This window comes from Phyllostomus hastatus, unplaced genomic scaffold, assembly GCF_019186645.2.
Source record: "Phyllostomus hastatus isolate PE091 unplaced genomic scaffold, TTU_PhHast_1.1 phas_scaffold_345, whole genome shotgun sequence".
Classification (NCBI taxonomy): Eukaryota; Metazoa; Chordata; class Mammalia; order Chiroptera; family Phyllostomidae; genus Phyllostomus; species Phyllostomus hastatus.
Window position 1 is genome coordinate 4,667,606 of NW_025334024.1, and position 23,802 is coordinate 4,691,407.

The following is a 23,802-nucleotide window of genomic DNA, read 5'->3' on the forward strand; positions in this document are numbered from 1 at the left end:
TTAATGAATACCAGTCACCATGGCCCTTTTTGAAAGCGGGCTATGGGGGGGATTGAGGCGGTTCCCCCACAAACCTAGGCAGGTGTGCAGGAGATGGGCCGCCCCGGCACCGACAGCCCTCCCCGAGGGCAGCCCTTCCCCAGCACGGAGGATGCCAGAAGCCTGAGACATACCTGGCGCCCCTTCTGCCCAATGGGACGACCATACAGGCCATTTGCAGAGTGAACGTGCAGGCCGCTGACTTCCTCCACAGCTGCTGAGAATCTCATTGTATCAAGCACAGAGCCCTTCTGGGTGACCGCACAGGCTCCTGCCCCTGGGGCTGGCCCTGGTGGGACTCAGGCTGCCTCTAGGACTCCCATCCCACCCTGGGGTTGGCACCAAAGCTACCCTCTGCAGAACCTTGGCACCTCACCTTGTCTGACCCTCTCCCCTCCTGTCCCACTTCTCCGCCTGCTGCCAGTCTCTCCCAGGGACTGTCCCAGTACTTGACTCTCGCTACGCCCTCCTCCCAGGGTCTGCTTCTGAGGGCTCTGAACGAAAACAGTTCACAGGGGGCCGGGAAGCAGAGCTGAGCTGAGACCCCAGCATCGCCCACCCTCCCTTTCACCCTCAAGAGTCAGCGGCTTCAGCACACCCGATTGAAGATCATCAGGTGGTAAAAACGACGAGTCACACGTGAATGGGTAAGTTCATTTTTATTTTATAAGGAGCGAATACATTTTGAGAGTATGGGTATATTTTGAGGCTCTGGGAGGGATGGGTAGACGCCTCCCATGGTCAGACCTATAAATAACAAAGCTGTAAATAACCAGACATGGAACTCCGGGTTAGGAAGGAGCTCTGGACTTGCTCGCCAGGCAGTGGCTTCTTCCCAGGGTCTCATCTGCAGAGCTGCAGGGTCCCAGGAGACCCTGGGCATTTCCTCGATGATGAAACAAGACCCAACGATGGCCGGTGGCTTCCACAAAGTCACCCAGCCGCCCTGGGGTTGGGCGCCAGGTGTCCTGTCCAATGGCATCTCTAGGGTCGTGCTCTGCTGAGCTGGTGAAAGCATTTTCAACAACTGTTTTCAAGTCTCGGAAGCATGTGAGGAACGTTCTTGCAGATCAGCTGAGAGGGAAGTGGAGAAGAGATGACTATGAGCCCTGCCTGGGCAGGACAGGGAGCCACACTGCTGTGTCACCCCTTCCCCCGCCCCACCAGGCACCAGAAAGACGCCAGTTTCTGCTAAGACTAAATTCTTAACTCACTGCAAAGTCTCGACGGGCACCATCTTATTTAGTTCCTAACAAATCCCTCCCATCGTTTCCACTTTATAGGTGAGGAAACTGAGGCTGGGGAGTTGAGTCATTTGCCTATGTCACATGGTAGGGGAGCAAGAACTTAAAGCCAGGTCTGGCCAGCTCCTAAAAGCCATCCTGCACTGCCTCCCATGGGCCCCCAGCACAATCCTGTGATGGCTCAGACCCACTGTAAGGACTGTCCCTGTCATCAGCAGGTAATAGCCATATGCTGCCATCAATCCCCACTGGCCCTCCATTTTTCAGGAGGTCTCACACCTGAATATTCTAGAATCTGAAATCTGATGTTAGCTCATTAAGGGCATCCTGGCCTTGCTTTCAAGGGCTTTGGTTCCCCAAGGGTTGACTTTCAGCTTTCACAGGGGAGGGTGGGAATTTGGTTTTACCTGCGAAGACCCCTGCAGTTGCTGCAATCCTACAGCCTTTCTGTCCACCTGCTTGCACCTCACCTTGGAGAGCATCTGAGAGCAGAGCCCGTGCCTCACCCACAACCTCTTCGGGTGCCGGCCTCCCCAGCCACCCTTCTGTTCCCACCACAGTGGCTTCCCTGCGGTTCCTCCAAGCCAAGACAACTCCCGCACCAGGAGGTCTCTTAGTCCGGCTCCTGTTGCCTGTGTGCCTGTTCTCCAGGTCTTCCGACGGCAGCACCTCCTCATCTCAGATCCTGGCTCAGATGTCAACCCCTCACCCCAGCCTCCTGTGACCTCCATCTGACTCAGCTCCCGGCCCATGCGGTTACCGGGCACCGCATCACCTGCTGTTCCCTTCACAGTTCTCGCTGCACTCGGTCACTTCCTGGCTGGCTTACCTGTTGCCTTGTTTGGTCTTCTACTAAAGGACGTAGGATATGCAAACCCCATGGCAGCAGGACCCCTGTCTGCTCTATTCACTGCCTTGCCCCCAGCACAACTCGGGCTTGCTGTAGATGCCGTGGATGACTGCTGAGCATCTGAGTGCCTGGCACGTACCTATCACCGAGCTGGTGCTCAGTAGTGTCATGTGACAGAGGGGGGGACAGACTTCGTGGGAGAGTGGACGACTTGTCTGCCCTTTCATGGATGCATTGGGACAAAGGAATGGGAAGGAGATGGGAAGGTAAGTTGTGACCTAGTCAAGTCTTTGGATTTAGGTCTAGTGGGTATAGAAACTTCCACTTCTGACATCACAGAAAGGGCTCCAACATTCACTCTGAATTTACAAGGGAGTTTAAAATGTGGCCTACAGGTAAAGGCCCCCTCTCAGCCTCCCACCGGTCTGCTCCTTGATTAAAGATACCCAGGATGCCTGGCTGCACAAGTCACCCTTGCCGTTGATGCAGCGCTCCTCCCACTTACCTGCTGTCACTGCTTTATTGTACGTGCCTCCGTTGTCCTTTTCCATGCTCCCCCACGATCTTGTAGTTGCCCTCTGCAAGGAGAACGGGGCTGCGCTGGGGGCAGGTGCTCAAAGACTCACCAGCTACTGCTAAGTCCAAACACCTTAGCCTGGCCCTGTCTCCCCTTCTCCCACAAGTGAGGTCGCCCAGCCCCTACCCACGGTCTCTCCCCTCCTCTTACCATGCTCCACCATTTCTGGGTTCTGGCCCTGCCCACAGTTCTGGCTTCACCTCCTGGCCTCTCCCCCTCACTTGCTAGACACACTACCTGCAGGGATGGCTTAGTTGCTTCCAACCTCAGGATTCTCACACTTGCTGTTGCTAAAAAGCCATGGGGGCTTATTGTTTGAATTTGCTGTTTGATATTAACTACATGATGGCGGGGAATGGGTCTGCCAGGTTCACAGATGTAGCCCTAACCTCCAGCACAGGATGAGGAATAGAATGAAGAATGAAGAAGCACGGAATGCTTGATAAATGTTTAATCAAGACATGATAGATGGATCGAATGATTAAATGAATTATTGAATGAATACATGGATGAATGAATGGATGGATAGATGGGTGGATGCATAATTGGGTAAGTTATTAAATGAATGGATGATTGAATTACTGGGTGGTTGGATCAACGGATAATTGAGTGAGATGACGGTGCAGCCCTATTTTTAAATTCTGTGAATGAAAGTAGGAGGGACTTAAACATCTCCAGCCTCAGACTCTGAGGTCTGGCACGAATCCATGTTTGCTGCGTCCTCCTCTCGCTGCGCACCTCCCTGGCCCGCTGTCAGACAGCAGGGCTTCCACATTAGGCACCAAGTCTAGTCTCTGTTTCGTCTCCAATGAGACACCCCTGAGCTGCTGCCTCAGTCCCCGTCTCAGCCACCTGACTAGATGCCCCCCAACCTCCCAGCCTGTAGCCCAAAATGGCCCCTGTCCTGCCAGGTGCCACTCGGAGGGCTGCCCAGGTAGGAGGAGAGAGTCTCACAACAGGAGCGTCTCGGCACCCCACCACCTCGACCCCGGCGTGCCATCTGGTGGCACAGAGGCGGCCAGGGAGAGTGCGGCCACGTCCCTTAGCGGCTTCACAGTACCGTTCTCACAGTTGTCCATGAGATTTTATTTTTCTTTTTCACCCAAGAAATGCTCGATGTCCTTTTTAGGACTCTGTGTAAAGAAAGAATGTTTTCATCTCTTACCTGGATGTTCTTTCTTATCTCTGTGGTTTAGGAATGGCTTTTCTGGGAAAAAACAAAGAGAGAGAGGATTAAATGCCTTTCAGGAATTTTATAAGGCCCAAACTAAAGAATTATTTGTTTTTCTTTCTTTCCTTTTTTAAAAAAGATTTTATTTATTTATTTTTAGAGAGAAGGGAAGGGAGACAGAGAAACATCAATGTGTGGTTGCCTCTCACGTGACCCCTACTGGGGACCTGGCCTGCAACCCAGGCATGTGCCCTGACTGGGAATTGAACTGGCAAACCTTTGGTTCACAAGCCACACTCAATCCACTGAGCTACATCAGCCAGGGATGTTTGTGTTTGTCATTCTCATTCTATCAAGAGTTACAGTAGACTTTTCCCAGAGGCTCCATGACTTTGATATCACAGCCGATCCAACACAGAAGCAGGTGAGAGAATCCAGTTCTCTCCTCTTAATTCATTCACAGAATTATAAAAATGTGACACCATACCACTCTTCTCACTATTTTTTTTTGTATTGAAAAATAGTTATTTTTAAGAAAAATGCTATTTCTGTTTACTACATAATGAATTTATCATTGTCATTTTGATGAATTAATATATAAATATTTTAGTGTCTCAGCTTTAGTTTCTAATATGGTAAATATCACAGCCACACACAGAAGAGCTCTATGGGGTCCTCAATATCTTTTTAGCATGAAGGGGTCCTGAGACCAAACAGTTCGGGATCTACTATATTCTCAGATGAACTGGAAACAATTTCAGCATATCGTTCAGCAAATGCCATTACAAAATATGTTCACATGGGGAGTAAAAGGCTTTTATTTTTAAGAGAGAAGGGAAGGGAGGGGGAAAGAGCGGGAGAGTAAAATCAACATGAGAGAGAAACATTGAGACACATCTATCAGTTGCCCCGGCTGGGGACCGAACCTACAACCCAGGCACATGTCCTACCAGGGAATCAAACCAGCAATCTTTCCCTTTGCAGGATGCCACCCAACCAACTGAGTCACATCAATCAAGGGTATTTTGGGGAGAGAGTCCTTTCAAAAGTTATGCAGCCATGTCGTCACTGCAAACAACAAGTAACTGGAGAATGAATCTTCCCTCAACTGCTTTGCTGATTCCTTAATTTTTTCATCTGGAAGTGGACAAAAAGTCAGTATCTCTTAAGATATTGTGAGGATTAAAACAAATAATCTCATTCACCACACATGTACACAAATATTAAGAGGAACCGTAGGAAATTGCCATTTTTGTGTCTAAAAAGTGGTCGACTCTTGGTGATTTCATATGTCTCAATTTCTTCTCCCTGTTGATTGTCATTAACCCCACCTCTTCGCTCAGCCCCTCCCCGCTCCCCAGCACTAGAACATTTGCGGGAGAGCAGAATCTGGCCAGAACACGATGTCTCATGCAGCAATGCCTACGTCGGGTCACTCACTCCTCCCCGTCAGTACATTGGCCTTGCTTGGTAGCTGCAGGGTTAAACAATCACATTTATGCACCTGAACTCGTATTGTGTTATATGTCAGTTATATCTCAATTAAAAATCACCCTGTGCACAGCTGGGCATGTTGCTTCCTTTTGTTCTGGAGCCACCCTAAATGTCACCCGGGCGTCCAGGACCAGCACTGACGCTCACTGCACAAGGCGGCGGAGGCCAAGGGGGCAACAGGCCAAGTTTTAGCATTTTTTTCCAGGCCGGAGACTGAAATATTCCCGCTCCCCCCCTCTCCTTGGGGGTGAGTTTCAGCCCATAACGCCAGCTCAAGGCTATGTAATCTTCCTTTATTCTTCTCATGACACAGACGGCCACGTCACTTGTCAGAGGTGAGCATGGGGCCCCACCTCCCACATCTCAGCCTTGGCTGCTCAGCCTCTGAGTGACTTGAACCCCTCGGAAAAATGCACCGGTTCCCTGCCCCTGCTCTCCAAAAGGTCAGGCTGACTGCACAGGTCAGTGTTCACTCTCCTCAGAGAAAGACTCGGCCCCTCGGAAGCCGGGCTCCAGGCTGACGGGCTGCGAAACCTACATGGGCATCAGCCCGCTCTGGAAGTCACCTCTCAGAGGAGACTGGCATCTTAGGTGTGGGCACAAGATCCGCAACTGATGCTCAAACAGTCCTCAGAAATAAACGTGGGGCTTTATATGGAGTGAGAATGGGGGTGGGGTGGGGAGAGGGAAACAGTGATAAAGCAAATGTGGCAATATTTTAACAATTGGTGAATGGGGTGGAGGGTCCGAGGCACTAGAGGGTGAGCCAGAGTAGGTTTCCAGGTGTGAGTACGTGAGACCGAGTTCAGTCTTGCATCATTATTAATGTATTAATGCCTTATTTCCCATAGGAACAACTGTAAACCTACTTTTGCCCCACCCTGTATGCTTTTCACTTTTCTGTTTGTCTAAAATTACTTAAAGTGTGTGGTTTAAAAAACACTTAGAGAAAAGGCCTCTTCCTGGTTTACCCAGGTCAAGAGTGCCCCACTCCTCCCCGAGACCTTTGTTTCAAGAAGCCGTTGGAATTCAGGGTATTTCCGAACTCCCTATAAGTACCAACAACTCTTGCTGAGTGACAGCCCCCAGGCCTGGGGCCAAGACTAGAAATGTCATTTACATTCTGTCTGCAAGGCCCAGATGTTCCTGTGAGAGGGGCGAACACACACACACACACACACACACACACACACACACACACAAACACGGGCTTTGGAGCAGGTGGACAGGCTCGAAAATCCCACTCTGCTCCCTGCTAACTGTGTGCACCCTCTGGGCCAGGTCTTAAAATCATGCCCCCCTTTCTGTGAGACAGAGAGAGAGCAGCGTGTGTTCCCTGAGGACCTATTATGTGTCAAGCACTGCTCTAAGTGCCTTACAAGTGCTCTCTCTTTCAAGCCTTGTAACTACCCCATGCAGCAGTTACTACCATGACCATCACCAGCTCCTTTTACAGATGAATAAACTGAGATGAATAAATAAGAAAGGTTAAGCTGCCTGCCCAAAGACACCAGGGAAGAAAGCCGTAGGATTTGAACCCCTTTCAGTGGTTCTGTGCCTGTACTTTTGACTGTGACACTGCCTTCTGGTTATACTTTCCTTCTTACAGGCTTGTGACAAAGCCTAAAGGCAGTACCTCTGAGGCACCCCATCCACAGCAGGCGTCATTTAACTGATCTCTTTGCTTATTATCTCCATCCATGAAGCGGGCCTCATATAACTAAGCTAGATCAGGAGACAAGAAAGGCAAAGAAGTTCCAGGCATTTTCTGCTACAAAAATGACACTTCAGTCCCAAGGGCTCCTGACACACCTGCAGCTCTCTTCTGGTAAAGGCTGTTTGCCCCTCTCTCCTGCGCACTTCTACCAGCCCAGCTGCCCTCGGGACTTTGCACCAGCCAGACCGCAAGCCCCGCCCACCTGAGGCTTGATTTGGTGTCAAAGATTCTGCTCTGCTCTTGTGAAGTGACAGGCACAGCAGCTTGACCATTACAAGCCCATTTTACAAATAAGGGGAATGGGGACTGGGAAGGTCCCATTTGAGACACGTGGCAGTGAGGGGCCGAGGGGCCGCTGCAGTCCAGGCTGTCTGGTCGGAGAACCCGCTCATAGCCCCAAACCACAGATTGGAATGTAGGAGAAATCACAATTCTGCCTAACTGGTTCACACCCTTTCGTAGGCAATTATTTTTCAAACCTCAGAATTCCAGGGATCAGGATTCTCAAGACAATTCTAATACCTCATAATTGTATTATTTGCAATGATAATGTTATAAAGGTGTAACAGAGTTAATGTATATGTCTTTCTTGAAACACTTCAGAGAAATAAATTCTCAAGTCAGAAAAAAAAAAAGCTTTGGCAGACCAGGCACTCTGATGTGCTCTTTCGGCCAATAGGGTCACTGTAATGGACCCTATGTGACCGAGGGTGCTGTCTGCGAGCTCAGAGATGCAGACACAGGGATGGGGGTCCCAGAGCATGTGGATTCAAAGTCCCAAGCAGTTCACCTTTGATAAGCTACCTTACATCTCCCTGAAGTTCCAGATGCTTTGCTTGCTGCACATTTCTTCCAAATTCACACCAAACCACTCAACCTTAGGTCTTGTGTACGTAAGGCGCACGTGGGTTGCAGGGACTATTATCAGTCCTTGCTCTTCCTTGCTGATGCCCTCGCCCTTCTCGGGAAAATTGTGCAAACTAGAGTGATGCTATCCAGGCCCCTCGCCGATCCATTTATTGCCTTCTTCCCCAGAGACAAAGACTAATTAAGTCACATAGGATGGTCCTAGCAGGAATGAAGGTTAACATATCAAATATTTACTCAGGCCTCTGCATGCATGATTTAAATGAACCCCCATAACTGCAACAAGTGGCCCCATCTTACAGAGAAGGAACCTGCAGCTCAGAGACTGAAGCACTTGACCCCAAGGTCAGCCATCTAGAAGGCGGCAGAGCTGGGGTTGAAGGCCAGCGCCATGAGCAGGTGAGGGGAAGGGTGGGAGATCTGAAAGTAGAGCAGGGCAGTAGGAGGGCAGGAGGAGCCCTCGTCCAGGTGCAGGGGCTGGTGGTTTTCTCTGAAACATGCAGGGGGTTACAGGAGAGTGAGGCTGCGCCAGGGGCCAGGAACAGGGTTTGGACACCCACACTCACCTGCTTGCTGGCGCTGCTTGACACAGTGCCCGTGGTTGGGGATGCCCTTGGCCCTGTCACCCGGTAACACAATGTGGCACTCGTAGCCTGTGGGACAGAGGAGTGGCTCCACGCCGTCTGCTGTGGTGCTGCAGGGCTCTACTGTGGGAAGGACACAGTCCGGGTCTCAGGGGCGCCCTCCTTGAGACATGCGTGCACATTAGCCAGAGGGGCAACCTCTCATTTGTGCCCCCCCACTCCGGGCTGTGCCTTGGGTCTCACTCAGTGTCGTATGTGCCCATGCATGTATGCTCATACATGAGCATGCACAGAGCAGTCCAAAGTTATGTGATTCCAAACATGCCCTTTCATGAATAGCATCGTGCATACATATGTGTTCACTCACGCGCCCTGAAACACATATTCATGTGTACAGTCACTTATGTACACACATTCACACACAAAATTCCTGACACACACACAGGCTCACACATATATTTTCACGACCCCACAACTCCTAACACACACATATATATACACTACACATACAGCCACCCACACACAGGTTCACATGTGCACAAATCCTTCACACATACACATTCACACTTACAGTTCCACACACATGAACACAGTTGCACAAATATTCAGATATACATGGCCACACAGTTTCTTGCACAGCTGCACATAGTCTCACACACAGAAGTATGCAGAATCACAAGCACGGCTACACATACGCAAGTGTATGCACTTGAACCCTTACAGCTCTCAAGGCCCCGGGCTGGCACGTGGTACCTTTCAGGGACTGATCTCCTCCCACCCGGAGGAGGAGGTCTCCTCATCAGGAAGCAGCAAACCCCTTATTACAATTTTAGGAATCTAACCCGGCCCAGGCCCCCTCCCTCTCAATTCTCTACCAGGAAGGAGTCCCCCTTCCCAGGGACAGTCAAGCCCCACCATCGCCCTTCTCCATTGGGGTGCGGGAAGACCCAAGAGGTCTGAGTGCTTGGGGACAGTCAGCCAGCTGGAGCAGGAGTAGCCCCGTTATTGGTATTCCGGTGGCAGCCCGAGAAGGAGGGATCCTGGCCCTGGCGCCAGGTCTGGGCTTATCCTGTGGGTACCTTGAGACACCTCCTTAGGGCCATCCAGGAGCCAGCCATTGCCACCAAGCCACAGGGGTTTCGGCTCCACCAGCCAATCTACAACTAACAAAATAATACATGGTTAAAGTGAGGCCCTCCTCAGGGGTCTGAGAAGTGCCCCAGCCCCAGCCTCTGGGAATGGGAGAGCCCACATTTCATGGCAAAACACAGAGTCTCCCTGGGGGAGAAACACCTCATTCCCCAGCATACATTTGCCCTTTCTTTTAGTAATAGACCTTTGAGTTCTGACTGGCCACTGGGTGGCCAAGCTGGAGACTACATTTCCCAGCCTCACTTGTAACTAGGTGTGTCCATGTGACTGAGTTCTGGCTAATGGTATGTGAGCAGAAGTGATGATGTAACTTCTGGACTTGTTTTTGCATTGATGCTGGTTTTCTCTTCTCACGTGTGCACTCTCTCTCCCTCTTCCAGGCTGGGAACCACTCTGACCATGTTGAGGGACAGGATGGAGGGAACCCAGGTCCCTGCACGACTGTGGATCAGAGCCACCTGGCTGCCATGGACCATCTTCCTACGTCTGGCCTATTAACTGAGGGAGAAATAAATGCTCAGTAGCTTGGATGTCTGGGTTTATGGGTCGTTTTGTCACAGGAGCACAGCTTGTTCTATAACCAATACATTTTTAACCAGAAGAGTGACCCACTCAGTAGACTGAAAGGTCTTCAAAAACCCAAAGCAGGGGTTGAAAGCCCGAATGCCCCCAGAGGTGGACAGGTAACCGGAAGGAGAAAAACGGGCCAGGCAGGACCAACAGGTATGGCAAACCTCAGGGTGTTTCTGCCCCGGATGCTCAGCTGCTGGTCCGCTCTGGCCAGCCATTCCTGCTGTGTCCAGAGCGGACTTGCGTTATAAACTATAAATCTGTATTTTAACAAATATAAATATTCTAGTTTTTACACGTTGGCAACAAATTTAAAAATTTTAAACACTTCGGAGATCAACTAAAACTGGTCTAAAATTACAGCCGTTTGCAGCCCCTGCTCTAGTCTGAATCAGAAAGGGGCAACAATAAAGAGGTGCGCGTGCTGTCGGGCTCTTTGAAAGAACAGGACGCACATCGGGGGAAGTGCTGGTCAGCTTTTTCTTCAAAAGAACGCGAGATGATGGCTCACAGAGTGGGGATCGAAACAACAGAGGAACGAGTCAACAGTTTCCAGTTTCCAGACCAGAGGGATGACATGACGAGATTCCGCAGCCACTGTTATTCATCTTCTGGGTTTTCCTTCCTTCCCACACACGATAAAAAATGTTTTCAGTAGCAAGTGTATCAGTGCTCCTTGTATTCTTTGCATCGGTCAAAGGCTTCTGAGCGGCAGGGAGCTGTACGAATTTTGCTCTACTTTTTGGAATCCTGAAACTTGGTGAAGGCCTCCTATCAATTTGCAGACTCTTAAAGGCCTAGAAGCCCGTGATCTCACCTCTCTTTCCTTCCCTAGAACTTCCTGGGATCTTCTGCTAAACCAACTCCCCACACCCGCCTCCTTATGTCAAGATTTGCTTCTGACAATAGTCTTTGTGCCTGGTGGGAATGCAGCAGCGTGTGTGAGCCTCTTAGAACAGGGCCTGGTATATTTCAAACCCTCTGGTTCTCACCTCGAAGCAGTTTTGTCCTCCGTGGAACATTTAGCAAAGTCTAGAGATATTTTTGGTTGCCACAGTGCAGGGTGTGGGAAGTACTGGCAACACGTGAGTAGAGGCCAGGAAGGCTGTTAAACACCCTAGGGTGCCTGGGTCGGCCCCCCCACCCCACCACCACCTCAATTAGAATTACTATCCGCAAATGCCAAGAGTGCCGGGGGTGAGAAACCTTGTGTTAAATATTATTAATACAGTTGTTATTATAACTAATGGCTCTTCCTGCTGGCCAGTGAAATCTAGTCATTATTTTACAAATCATTGATTCATTGAATTGCTTTCAGGGGTCTAGAGACTGTTTTACGTGGTGGGGATACAGGAGTGAATGAAATAGACCAAATTCTCCTTATGGGGCTGACCTTCAAGGGTGGGAAGCAGTCCTCAAACAAATAAAACAATATTCCAGACTGGGCTGCAAAGAAAACTTAGGCAGGGCAAGGGGGTAAGGAATGGCTGGAGGAGGGACTGCCATTTTGAGAGGGAGCTCTTCCCTGAGGAAGTGACCACCTGTGGACAAAGACCGGAAGGAGATGAGGAAGTGGGCTGTGCGGGTGTCTGGGGGAAGGAGGTTTAGGCAGTGAGGGACCCCACATATGGGCCCAGGTGCTGGAGCTCGGACCCACATCCCTGCACTTGGGGCCTAAGGAAGACTGGATGGAAACTCTAACTCTGTCTGCTGTGTAATGCTGGGCAAGTGACACAGCTTCTCTGAGCTTCAATGTCGAACTGTCAAATAGGGCTGATAACAGTCTCTTCACCCACTGGACTGTGTGAGCAGAAAACGAGGTGATATGTGGAAAGGCCACTGGGAATGTCATGGACGGTTGCATAGCTCGTACACAGCTCAAAAGCCTCTGGCCTAGGCGGTGAGTGAGGCTAGAGTTCCCGAGCCCTGTGGCAGGCAGTCCAGAGGAAGGGGCCACTTTCTCACTTGCACCCTGGAGGGAAACACCGTTATGCATTTCCTCCACCAGGAGGGGGCAGTGTGCTGTCTTTCAGGGCCTTGTAGGAGTCTCTGGGCAGGGAATACCCGCCCAGTCTCTGAACAAGAGACAGAGCTCAAAGGCACGAGAGACTGTAATTATGAACAGCATTAAGGGTGCTGAGTCCCCTGTCATCGCTGTGACCTCACTCCAAAGAAAACAAAGTGTGGCCGCTCTTACTTTGGCCTCAGAAGGAGGGGTTGCGGCCACATTTGCAGAGCTACCCTGGTGATTAAGGCCCTTGGAAACCTCAGGTATGGTCCACACAGGCTGTTATTGTCTAAGGCTCAGCCCGGGCAGAACTGAGGAGGAGGAAACTTTGCTGCCCTTATCCGAACTACTGAGGGACACTTTTGCTCCACCCAGAAGGAGGTAGCTGTCCAGCCCCCGCCCCCGCCCAGCCCTGCACCACGCAGTGCTCCCCAAGGACTCCTTTCCGTCCCTTCCTAAACTCCTCTCCAGAGGGATCTAAACTTTCTCCTTTCAAAGATGAATCCCTGAGAACTGTTTCTCCCAAAGGGATTCGCATTCAGATTACACATGTGATTATCTGCCCCCAGCCCAGACGGGGCCTTAGCACTTCCGTATGCTCAGACTCGCGTGAGCTGCACATTCTCATTACAGTCGTTTTACAGGTGGGGGACCTAAGGAGGTGACCAGCTAGATGGCAGATTTGAACCCAGCAGTCTGCGGCCCCCTGCCTCTCTGGGCACCCCCTGTCTGGACTGAGAAGGTCCCAGGTTTCCATCTCAAATGCCCCCAGGGCCAGGTGTCACACGTGAAGGAAACCTGGTGGGGTCGGTGGAGAACCGGGGAGCACGGCTGCCATCAAGGGGCACGTGTGGCTCCAGCAGAAGGTGGCCCAGGGAACACCATCCAATATTTTAAGAACAGCCAGAAATCTGGGTTTTTATGAGACATCTCCCTCATCTTCACAAGAGGGGAGTGCACTTTTTCTAGACTAGAGTTCTCTGAGGACAGTGGCCTTGAGTACATCCAACGGGACGCTTGCTCAATGAGCCAAAATTTTCCATTTCACAGGTGGACCGGTCCAGGTGGCCCAATGTTAAGCCCATCTGCGTTTCTTCCAGCTGTACCTCCTTTGGGCAGTGCAGGCCACTTCACCGGGGTCTAGCCACTCTCGGGTCCAGCCACGCTCGCCACCGCCCCATTGCCCTGGCCCCTGCAGTGCCTACCTGGCGGGGGCGGCACCACCTCCAGGCAGGTGTAGGCGCAGCCATTGTAGCAGCAGCGTTGGTCCACCGAGCACTCTAAGTCGGCCCGGCAGCGCGCCACCTGACAGGCCCCAGGGGGCAGCGAGCGCGGGGGCGGCGGGCAGCTGTCCTCGGCCGACTGCCCCGGCCCTTCCTCTTCCTGGGCCTGCGGAGAGAGGGCAGCGTCAATGGCGCCCCCCAGAGGCCACAGCCCGCGGGACCCGCGCTGGGTGCCAGCGCTGCTTGCAGCTTTGAAAGGAGGGCAAGTTGCTGGGTCTCTGAGCCTTCCAGTAAATGCAACAGAAGCAGCCTCAGCCGGCTGCTCCGAGGATCAACAGATGTTTCTCTTTGCGATGGCCCCCAACTTAAATGACTGCAAGCCCATCGACAGCAAAAATAATAAACGAAACGTGAACGGTTTTTGTGTTAAGCGTATATCCTGATATATACACATACATATCACAAATGTTTTATACATATATAACAGGCTATAGATGTGTGCCTGTATGTATATATAATGTGCATGTGTGCATACACATGTATTTCTATATATATATAAATCTTATAATCCATACGGAAGCTTTGAGAATTTACAAATCATACATAGAATGGATAAATTTGCACAACTTGGATAAATCTCACAAACACAATATTGAGCAAAACCTCCCCCCACAGCTCACAAGAGAACACACAGTCTGTTTATATTTTTAGTTCAAAAAGAGGCAAAACTGTTGTCTGGTGAGAGAAGCGAGAACAGTGGCCACTTGGGGGTGTGACTGGGAGGGGTGGGGGGTCTCTGGGGGCTGGCCCTCTTCTGCTTCTTGCTGATTCACTTTGTGCAGATTCATGGAGCTCTACACACAATTTTTTGAGCTTTTGATATTATGTTTCCAAAAAAGTTAATGAGACACAGCACTTAACATACAGAACATACAGGCACATGACCAATAACATAAGCATGTCAGAGGGGAGACTGGGAGAGTGTGTCACAGCAGGCAACCCCCTCCAGGTCCCTCTGACACCAAATCGCACCTATGCCGGGAACAGTGTTCTGCTTCTGGATCTGAAAGTGGGGTGTGTGGGGGGCGGGTCTCACACAACCCTGTGCGTGCACACACAGGCACACACACAGTTGGGTATAGAACAGACCCTTTGGGAAGAAACACCCCGGCTTGCCCTGCCTCCTGGCCTACAGCTAAACAGCTCCTGCTATCTAAGTTCCTGTTTACAACAAAAGAAAAAAGCAAACAAAATATAACCAGAGACATTGAAATTAAGAACAATCTAACAACAGCCAGAAGGGAGGGGGGAGGGGACAGTGGGGAAAAGGGTTTTCAGGAACTACTGTAAAGGACACATGGACAAAACCAAGGGTGAGAGTGGAAGCAAGGGAGGGAGGTGGGTTTGGCTGGGGTGGGGAGAAAATGCAGACAACTGTAATTGAACAACAATAAAGTAATTTATGGAAAATGAATAAATAAATAAATTCCTATCTACAACCCCTGTCCCCCCTACACTCATTTCAAATAAATAATGCCAGTCTGCAGACTGGAGTAGTATGTAGCCATCAAAACTTGCCCTGAAACTGCTGATGAAAGATCACCAAGATACTGAGGTTTGTGAAGAAATTAAGGTAAAGAACAATTTGTTTGCTATGCACCGAACTACATTTTCAAATATACATATACACATATATAATACGGATATATTTGTATGGGTCTAGGATATTTTTTGGAAGCAGATATGAGAACACAAGAAACTATATGAGAATGCACAATCCTTGCTTTTGGAGGCAAGAATTAGGTGTGAAAAAAAGGAATTAGGTTGTCAAGCCAAGGGAGGTTTCTCCTCATTGTTCACTATTTTGTTTTATATACATAACTATCACAAAAGATACTCATGTGTATGTGTGTATTGTATATACACACATACATATATAAAGTGTGTGTGTATACACAATATATATGTTTTTGCCATTCACACTTTTTTCAATTTCAAGAAGACAAATATTTTTTAAAGCTGCAGAAGTACTTACAAAGAATTTGTAATGACAGGAAAAGCACATGATATGTTAGGGAAAAAAAGGAAAAGGCAAGATACAAAATGGCATATGCCATCTATTCTTAACTATAAAGAGGGAAGTTCAAGAATGCTTGAACACCCTTCCCGAGCAGCTATTGCGGTGGCTGCAAACTCCGTGCGCTGCTCCCAAAGCCCTGTAGAGGGCGTGAGATCACCGAGAATAGGTCCCCAGCGGGCGCCTCTCAGAACTGGTGCAATCCCTAGGACTTTGGGTTTTAAAACTTCCTCCAAGGGACCGCCCCATCCTCCAGCAAGGGATCAGAGGGAGGGCAAGAGAGGAAAGAAAGCTATGAGCAAGTAGGGAGGAGAACAGTCTAGGCGGGGTGGGTCTCCTGGCCCCCACCCCAGCTTCATGCAGAAAACTTATTTTTTCTCCCTTCCATAGGCCGTTTAATTTGTGAAAAGTACAAACGAACACAAATCCATCATTTGCAGATAAGAAAAGGAAAGTTTCCAGAGCTTGGTGGTTCTTCCCCCAAACAAGGGGCAGATGGGAGCACAGAATTTCAGAGCCCTGGTTCAGCCTGTTCACTGTCCCCTGATCCGTCTGGTCTCCCTGACTCCAAGTGCCGCCATGAATAACTCCCAAACTGCAAGCAGAGGACATAATCCTACATCATTAGCTCCTGTTCATTTTCTTCAGAATTAACGACATTGGACTCACGTTGGGGCCCCAGCGTTTCAGTCCTGATTGAATGTGGCAGCTGCCCTGGCCTCCTTCGGAGGGTGATGGGAATGCCCGTGCGTGGTCGGGAGAAGGTGGCTGGCTTTTCCGCCTGGCCTGCTTGTACACCAAGCCTCGTTTATGAAATTTAACGAAACCTGGAGATCAGAAGTGAAAGGCTTTTCACCCTCTTCCGAAGCCTCCGTGCAGTGAGTGCCTAATGGCACCCCGACAGGACGCGTGTAGAGAGACTGATTGTAGGTGTGCCGCTGCTCCCCCGGGAGAGGAGAGTTCATTGTTTCTCAGAATTGGAAAAGAACAAAAGCGACAAGCGCCTTGGAAGTCAAATCTCCCTGAGTTACTTAGCTGGTGCCCTGGCAGCGGTAGGTGGTAGCCGGTGATGAAGCACTGCTTTCCCTGAGGGGCACAGATGAAAGCGTGGAAGGTTTCAGAAAACAGTCCGAGTCCTGCAAGGTGGTATGCAAAGAAGGTCCTAAACGAAGGATGTGTCCTGGAGTTCCGAGCAAGAATGGACTTTTTAAAAAGATTTTATTTCCTTATATTTAGAGAGAGGAGAAAGGAGGGAGAAAGAGAGGGAAAGAAACATTGATGCACCTGAGAGAAATATCGACTGGCTGCCTCTTAGACACGCCCACCAGGGACCAAACCCAAAACCCAGGCGTGAGCCCTGACTGGGAGTCCAACCAGTGACTTTTTGCTCTGTGGGACAACACCCAACCACCTGAGCCACACTGGTCAGGGTGAAAGAATGGACTTTTGTCAAAGAAACAAGTAGATCACCCTGGATGGCTTCCCAGACCATGGGGGAGGGTGGGTGTCCAAGGGTTAAAGGCCAAAATCCTTGGCCTGCAGATCAAATCTGAGCTGCCCCAACCCCTCCATGTCTGTCCTCCCTCCCACCACTCTCCCCCTTGCTCATTGCTGTCCAGTGTTCTGGCCTCGCTGAGGTCCCTGGGACACGATAAGACTAGTCCCACAGCTGGGCTTTGCAGGGCTGTGTCTCTCATCCAGATACCCTCATGGTTCAGGCCTTTATCTTCAAACGCCTGGTTACCGTGGGAACACCGTGTTTGACAGACTCGTCAGTTTCAAGTTTTTCATCCCCTACAACATGCTGTCTTTAGGCCCTTGGTTTTGTCCCCACCGTGTCCTGGGCACCGACACTCTCTGCAGCCCTAGCCAGCCCACGCCTCCACCGCCATTCAGTCAAAAAGAAAATAAGAACAGATCAAATCCCTCTGAGAATGAGGCAGCTCACTCCAGTCTGACAACACCCTTCACGAAAAACCCCGAGCAACCCATGACTTTCATCTGCTATTCCCACACCTGCTCAGGGCTTGTAGGGCAGCTCTGTTTCCAGGCAGCTGCTGGACATTCACCTACGGCGCTGCTCAGACAGGAGCTTCCCAGCGCTGCGCGCCTTGCTTGGACAAAAATGACCCTCTCAAGGTTATGTATCGGCCTGGTGGCTGTTCTCTGCTCCTTGGGGAGAGAGCCTTGGAGGTCTCTGTAGATTTGCAAAGCCCTTCTGCTGCTATTAGGTGAGCAGGTTAGGAAAGTGTCAGTTCTGGCCCCTTCGGTAGGAAGCCCAATTCTGCTAGTCCGAGTCTGATTCCACTGAAGCAAACAGCCTGATGTCTAACCGAAGGAAGCCGGGCTAATAAATAACAGCACACCTGTAGCCTGGAACACCATAGGAGCTTTCGAAAAGGGGACACATATTCACCATATATTGCTCCATGAAAAACATAAGGTATAAAACAGTAAGAATAAACCAGACACAATTCCACATACTGTATGACTCCACTTACATGCAATGTTCTGACTAGACACATCTGAAGAGACAGAAAGCAGAGGAGTGGTGACCAGGGGCTGGGGGGTGGGGGGTGGGGAGCGATTGCTTCATGGGTCTGGGGTTTCCTCTGGGATGCGAGAAGTGTCTTGGAACTCGATAGAGGTGGTGGTTGTGCAATACTGGGAAAGCACTAAATGCCACTGAATTGTTCACTCTAAAATGGCTATGTGAATTTTATCTTAATAAAAAAATTCTTTAGACAATACGAATAAAATTTCAAGAAAAAACACTGTGTGTGTGGAAAAAAGTGTGGGGATGCTTCATAAATACATCTAGGCAGACATACCCCAAAATGTCAACAGAGCTATGTCTTCGAGGAAGAATTTAAATTATTTTTCCTTACTTATAACAGTCTGTCTGAATTTCTTTTACAATAAACATCATTTTCATAATCAGGAAAACAATTGAAGCAGTTTCCATTTAAGGAGAAAGAATCCAATCTCCAGACCTCTCTCAGTGTACCCAAGTCTCTCCCTCAGCCCTCCCCACCCCATTCATCCTGCTAGCAAAACTTTCCCCGTCTTTGGAATGTTCCAGCAACTTAACAATCAGACCAATAAAAGTGGACCCCAGGATTTGTTTGCTCAGTGCAGGAAGAAAGCCAATTTTCCTCTAAGCATTAATCGCTCTTCCTTCGGAATTTGGACGTCAAAGCTCTAAAAATATGTCTCTCCCAAGAGCAGAGGACACAGAGGTCAGTGTGCATTGATGAATGCCATTTCCTGATGCCCTGGGACCTCACACTGGGCTCTGAGGGCAGAATTTGGTGCACGGCTAATGGGACTTCCTCTGAGAGGAGCTCAAAACTGGGGTCTCACACTGGTGACAGCCCCGCAGCAGTGCAAGCCGGGAGCAGGGCTGCAGACCACCAATTCTTTGACTGGGGTCCAATGAGCACAGCTATGCTCCTGGAAGTCTTCTAGAATTTCTGGTCCCTTCTACCCAGTTCTGGAAGGTTTTATTCACTCATTTAATGGGGAAAGCATAGTTCCCAGGCTGACTACGTGCCAGGCACTGGGCTGGGTACAAGGAGAGCTGAGCTGAACCAGATGACATCGTCGTTGCCTTCACGTGCCTCGGCTCCTTGACAAGTGACAGACACCAAACATCACACAGATAAAGCAAAGTAATTTTTTTGTCATCTGCAAAAGTAGCTCATGAAAAACTAAAACCACAGTAAAGAAACAAATCATGGAGATAATGATAATGGAGTTAAATGCTATGAAGGAGAAGTGAGGATGTTATGAAAACGTTTAAGCGAAATCTAAACGTGAACCGGCACTGCAAGGACCAAGGTGGAGCTGTTGGGACTCAGGAAATGAGGAGATTGGAGGGGACGTGTGTTTAGCTCCAGGCCATCGCCTCTCCCACTCTTGCAACCTCACACAAAATAAAAGAGAGGCACTTGAGCGCACAGAAATAACAAGGGCGGCGGAGGAACGCCAGTTTTGCATGGGCTGCCAGCTCCTGCAGGCTGTCGTGCTCACCAAAAGACTCAGCTCTGGGCGGACTACATGCGTGAGCAGGACGTTCCCTGTGATCCTGGCTGCTGCAGCTCTTCACTGTCCCCTCTGCTGGGCAGGCACCTCCGGGTAGCGTGCAAACTGCACAGACACTTCCCGTGGCCCTGGATGGGAGCTTAGAGGGCAAAACAGACCCACGGCCACAGCAACGTGCCGGGATCGTTGGGCCATGCGGCCCCCAGGCTGACATGGCAGTGGCAATGGGCCCCATCTGGCAGATGTGCTGAGAGGGTGCTGAGAGGGTCCTGAGAGGGTCCTGAGAGCTCTTGGCCTGGTGCACAGGATCTGCTCAGGGAAGACTTGTTCTTGTGAGTTTCACTGAATGCCAGGAAAGAGAAGACCCAAACTCCAGCTCCCCACAACTGACCCTGAGCTCCCAGGGAAGGTCACTGGGCTATTTACAAACATTCGCTTCTGTCTTATCTAGCCTCGTAAATATTTGGTTCTGCTTTTTGCTTTGTTTTAAACAGTGCAGATGTGGAGAGGGTGGCTCTCTGCCAGGCACGGAGCTGCAGGCTCTCCATGGGCTTCTCACCGGACTGCAGAGCAGTCGCTGCAATGCTGCAGATGAGGAAACTGAGGCTCAGAGAGGAGAAGCCTTCTCATTACAAGCCTCCCATAGGGGTCCCGTGGGAACTGAAGGCAGTGTTGTGCTCTCTGGCACTGTCTCTGAGTCCCCGGGCTGTAACGTACGGGCATTCAGGGAGTTCCTCAGGGCCTGCTGCCCACTCTGCCGAGGGGCGGGGCTTTGGGAAAGAGGACGGCCAAGGGGTGGTCACTGTTGACCACCAGCTCTCAGGTACTGCCTTTGCCAGTGTTCGTGGGCTGAAGCTCCCACTGTGGCTGGTTTCCAGCTACCAACGGGAGGGTGCAGAATAAGGAGATGCAGTAGCTCCTCAATAACTACTATTTCCACCACCCAGACACCACCAACATAAGTAATCTTGAGAGAAGAGTGAAATAAGTACGGAGTAAAACAGTTCTAATGAGTAATTCCTTTTTAAAATTTGAATCACATTTACATATTTATATGATTTAATTTTACTGAGGGCTCCATTTAACTTTCTGAGTGGGTCCTCTCCGGCTTCAGCGAGTTACTGGACCCCTGGCCTCACCCCACCCTGACTTGCCCCACAACCCTCAAGGGCCCAGGGCTCTGACTCAGCTTGGGGTGGGGGCTGTGGGTGCCACATGAGAAAGTCCCGTCTTTGAGGGTGTAGGGCCCGCTTCCTAGGACTCCTAGATTCCCTGCTGAACATTCGCAGGGAAGTTAGAGTCAGAACTGAAAGGGCCCTGGAAGCCATTTGGTCCTCTGCCTTCACTTCCCAGGTAACAACCCGAGGCCCAGAGAGGGTGGCAAGTAGCCCAAGGATGCACAGCTCCTCAGAGATGCTGCTGAGATGAATTCTTGGGCCCTGGCCCCCTGCTCGGCCTCCTTATCCTCTGAGCCACAAGTCAGCAGCCTGTCTTTCCCCAGGGTCTTTCTCTGAGGCAGGTTCTTGGCACAAATCCCTCCTGGTCTCAGCACTGGGAGGGACACCGATGCTGTCAATAACCAGGAAGAGTTCCAGCCCAGCGAGGGGCACACTGGAAGTACTTGCATTTGACAGAGGGTGGCTAGGAACAATTCAGCTTCTGAAGCCCACCCAGGCCTGTGTTTTTAAAGAGACTGCCCCCATCCCCTGTGCTCATTGTCCCCAGCTGCCACCCCCAGCCTCGACATTCCTCCCAGTGAGATGTTGCAGTGTCTGCTCCTGTGACACCTGACACCCTGGGACAAGGTAGACTTAAGACCAGATGATGTGTTGGAAATCTCTTCATGGTCCCAAGTGCTAAATGCCTGGGAGGACAAAATCGTCCTGTTGGGCCAGCAAAGAGAATGGGGCAGTCAAACCCGAGAAGGCCTCTCCCCCACCTTGCACACACAAGTCCTCTCCTGTAGTGAGCACAGCCCCCCCGCCCCAGGGGCTCCGAGATGCACCGTTTCTGCCTCCACTCCTTAGTCCACATGGAGTTCCAGGAAGAAGTTCCAGGAATGCCATTCTGGCTAGGGTCTCTCCTCCTCCAGGAAGCCTTCTGTGACTATACCATCTCACATGAGCTCTCCCTGCTCTAAACACCCTTCCATTGTTTTACTCACTACTACTCTTTTCCACTTTCAATGGCCTCCTGCCTGACCTGTACAATGTGAGCCCTGGAGAATGACATTAGCCTCAGTGCAGTTTCATGCACTCCGCCATGCCTGTGTTCATTAAACAGCCCCTCTTCCATGTCTCTATCTGGCAAACTCCTATTCATCCTCCAAAGCCCCAGGTTAAATGCCTCCAACCCTGGAAAACTCTCCCTGACTCCCCCAGGGCAGAGCAGCACAGGTTCTTCTGTGCTTCCATTGCATTTGCCCATAATTTCCTCACAACAATGCACTGGATGCCAACTTAATGACAGGTACCTGGCAAGGCACCAGGAACACTGTGCTAAATGAGACAGAATCAGGCTGTTCCCTGAGGAATCTCTGTTCCACCTGGGGAGGCAAGCATCCCGACTTCACAATTACTTAATTAAGCATCATCCAGATGCACTGACCACTTGCCATGCACTAAGAACCTCATGCATATGGTCATTTAATGCCCACACATGTGCAGAGAGTGCTGGTGTTATCTCCTTGACCCTTCTATGCCTCCGTGCTCCTGGGGCAGGGGCACGGTCCTCCCTACTCCTGCCCTCTCCTCCAGGCCCCTTCCTGCTTTATTTTTCTTGTCAGTACTTGTCACCAAACACACTAGGTTTTCCTTTTATTTCTCACTTGTTCTCTGCCTCTCCGACCATGACGTGAATTCCTGAAGACAGGGATCTGACGTCTGTGTCCCCACAGACAGTGCCTGGTAAACAGTGGCGATCAAACACACTTATTGAAGGAAACATATCATTCTGTGGTTTTCAAATGAGCAGATGAGGTCACTGGCACTTCAAGAGGCCAAACGCCTGGCCTGACATCCCATAGCTTGTGCGCAGCAGAGCCAGAGCTCAAACTAGGCATCCGGTGGCAGGCACTGGCTGACAGAGGCCAGCCCTTTGCACTGCCCTCACCTATCGCCTGGCTGCCTCTCCCGCTCCACTGTGCCCCCCTCCGGGGTGGGAGCTGGTGTCTCCATCTTGTACCCTCTGGACCCGCCACAGTGCCTGGCCCAGAACAGTGCCCCGTAAAAGCTTACTGAATAAGAAAGGAACTGCATGAATGCATAGTTACATTTCAGAAACCTTGGGTTATTGACTGTTGAGACAAAGCACTCAGTTCTGAGTCCAAGACTCAAGTGCTCTTTTGTCAGAAGAAAGTACACTCTGGGAGGCAAAAGCACTTCCCAGTCCCCTTGCACATGTTTGGTGTTCTCTTTGCTTCTCTGCTTGCAGACAAGGAGTCCTTCGAAGGCATGAGTTCTAGCTGCGCACCACCCGACTTTGACACTCACAGATAAAGAAAGACACCCGCCCCTGCCTGTAAGTGGGGGTTGCTTACAGAACGTACAGTATCCAGGGACAGCTCATCTTTTCCCACCCTCCCCAGCACAGCACTCACGGCACTTACGTGGGACTTCTTAGGCAGCCTTGAATGCAATGCCCGTTTCCAGATATTCTTGGCAGAAGTAGCTTCAAGGAGAAGCGGCAGAAAGCACAGAATCCAGATGACCTTCCTTCTGCTGCTGCCCATCCTGCAGCTGGTAGAAGGGGTTTCTTCCCAGATGTTCAGACAAGAAGGGCCCTCTCCCCAGGTGGGTCCTGTGAAGGGGGAGCAGAAGTGTGCATACTCTGCTAGCCTGTCTTAGCTCCGTTCAACAGGGTCCCTTGGATCATGTGTCCATGCCCAGCACACACCCCCACCTCCAACCCCACCCTCAGGGGTGGCCGGCCCCCCTGGCTATTTTTAGTTTGCCCTATTAACATCTGGCCCCAGAGATTCCAACCAGGCAGTGGTCAGCTGGTCGGCAGCAGGAGGAGGCACCTCCGGCTTGCTTGGAGACGTGGCTGGGAGCGGTCCTGTCACACTGGGATAATGAGCACTTCCTTGCTTGCAGGCTGGGGCGGTCTGTTCCAGAGGAGGTATGCTGGCTGCACAGCTGGGAGGGCTGCGGTGGGTGGGGGTGGGCACACAGGGGAACCAGCCCA

General features: G+C 50.6%; 1 protein-coding gene across 1 annotated transcript; it reads right to left on the reverse strand.

The window, feature by feature from the left end:
• Window positions 1–679: 679 nt before the first annotated feature.
• WFDC1 (WAP four-disulfide core domain 1) lies at window positions 680–23,722 on the reverse strand. The gene is made up of 8 exons (XM_045818780.1): window positions 23,601–23,722; window positions 23,225–23,415; window positions 13,479–13,662; window positions 9,623–9,706; window positions 8,526–8,666; window positions 3,876–3,917; window positions 2,639–2,711; window positions 680–1,113 (listed from the first exon to the last, which is right to left on the reverse strand). The coding sequence occupies exons 2-7, from the start codon at window positions 23,345–23,347 to the stop codon at window positions 2,653–2,655; spliced, it is 633 nt and encodes a 210-aa protein (XP_045674736.1). The 5' UTR covers window positions 23,348–23,415; window positions 23,601–23,722; the 3' UTR covers window positions 680–1,113; window positions 2,639–2,652.
• Between the last annotated feature and the right edge of the window lie 80 nt (window positions 23,723–23,802).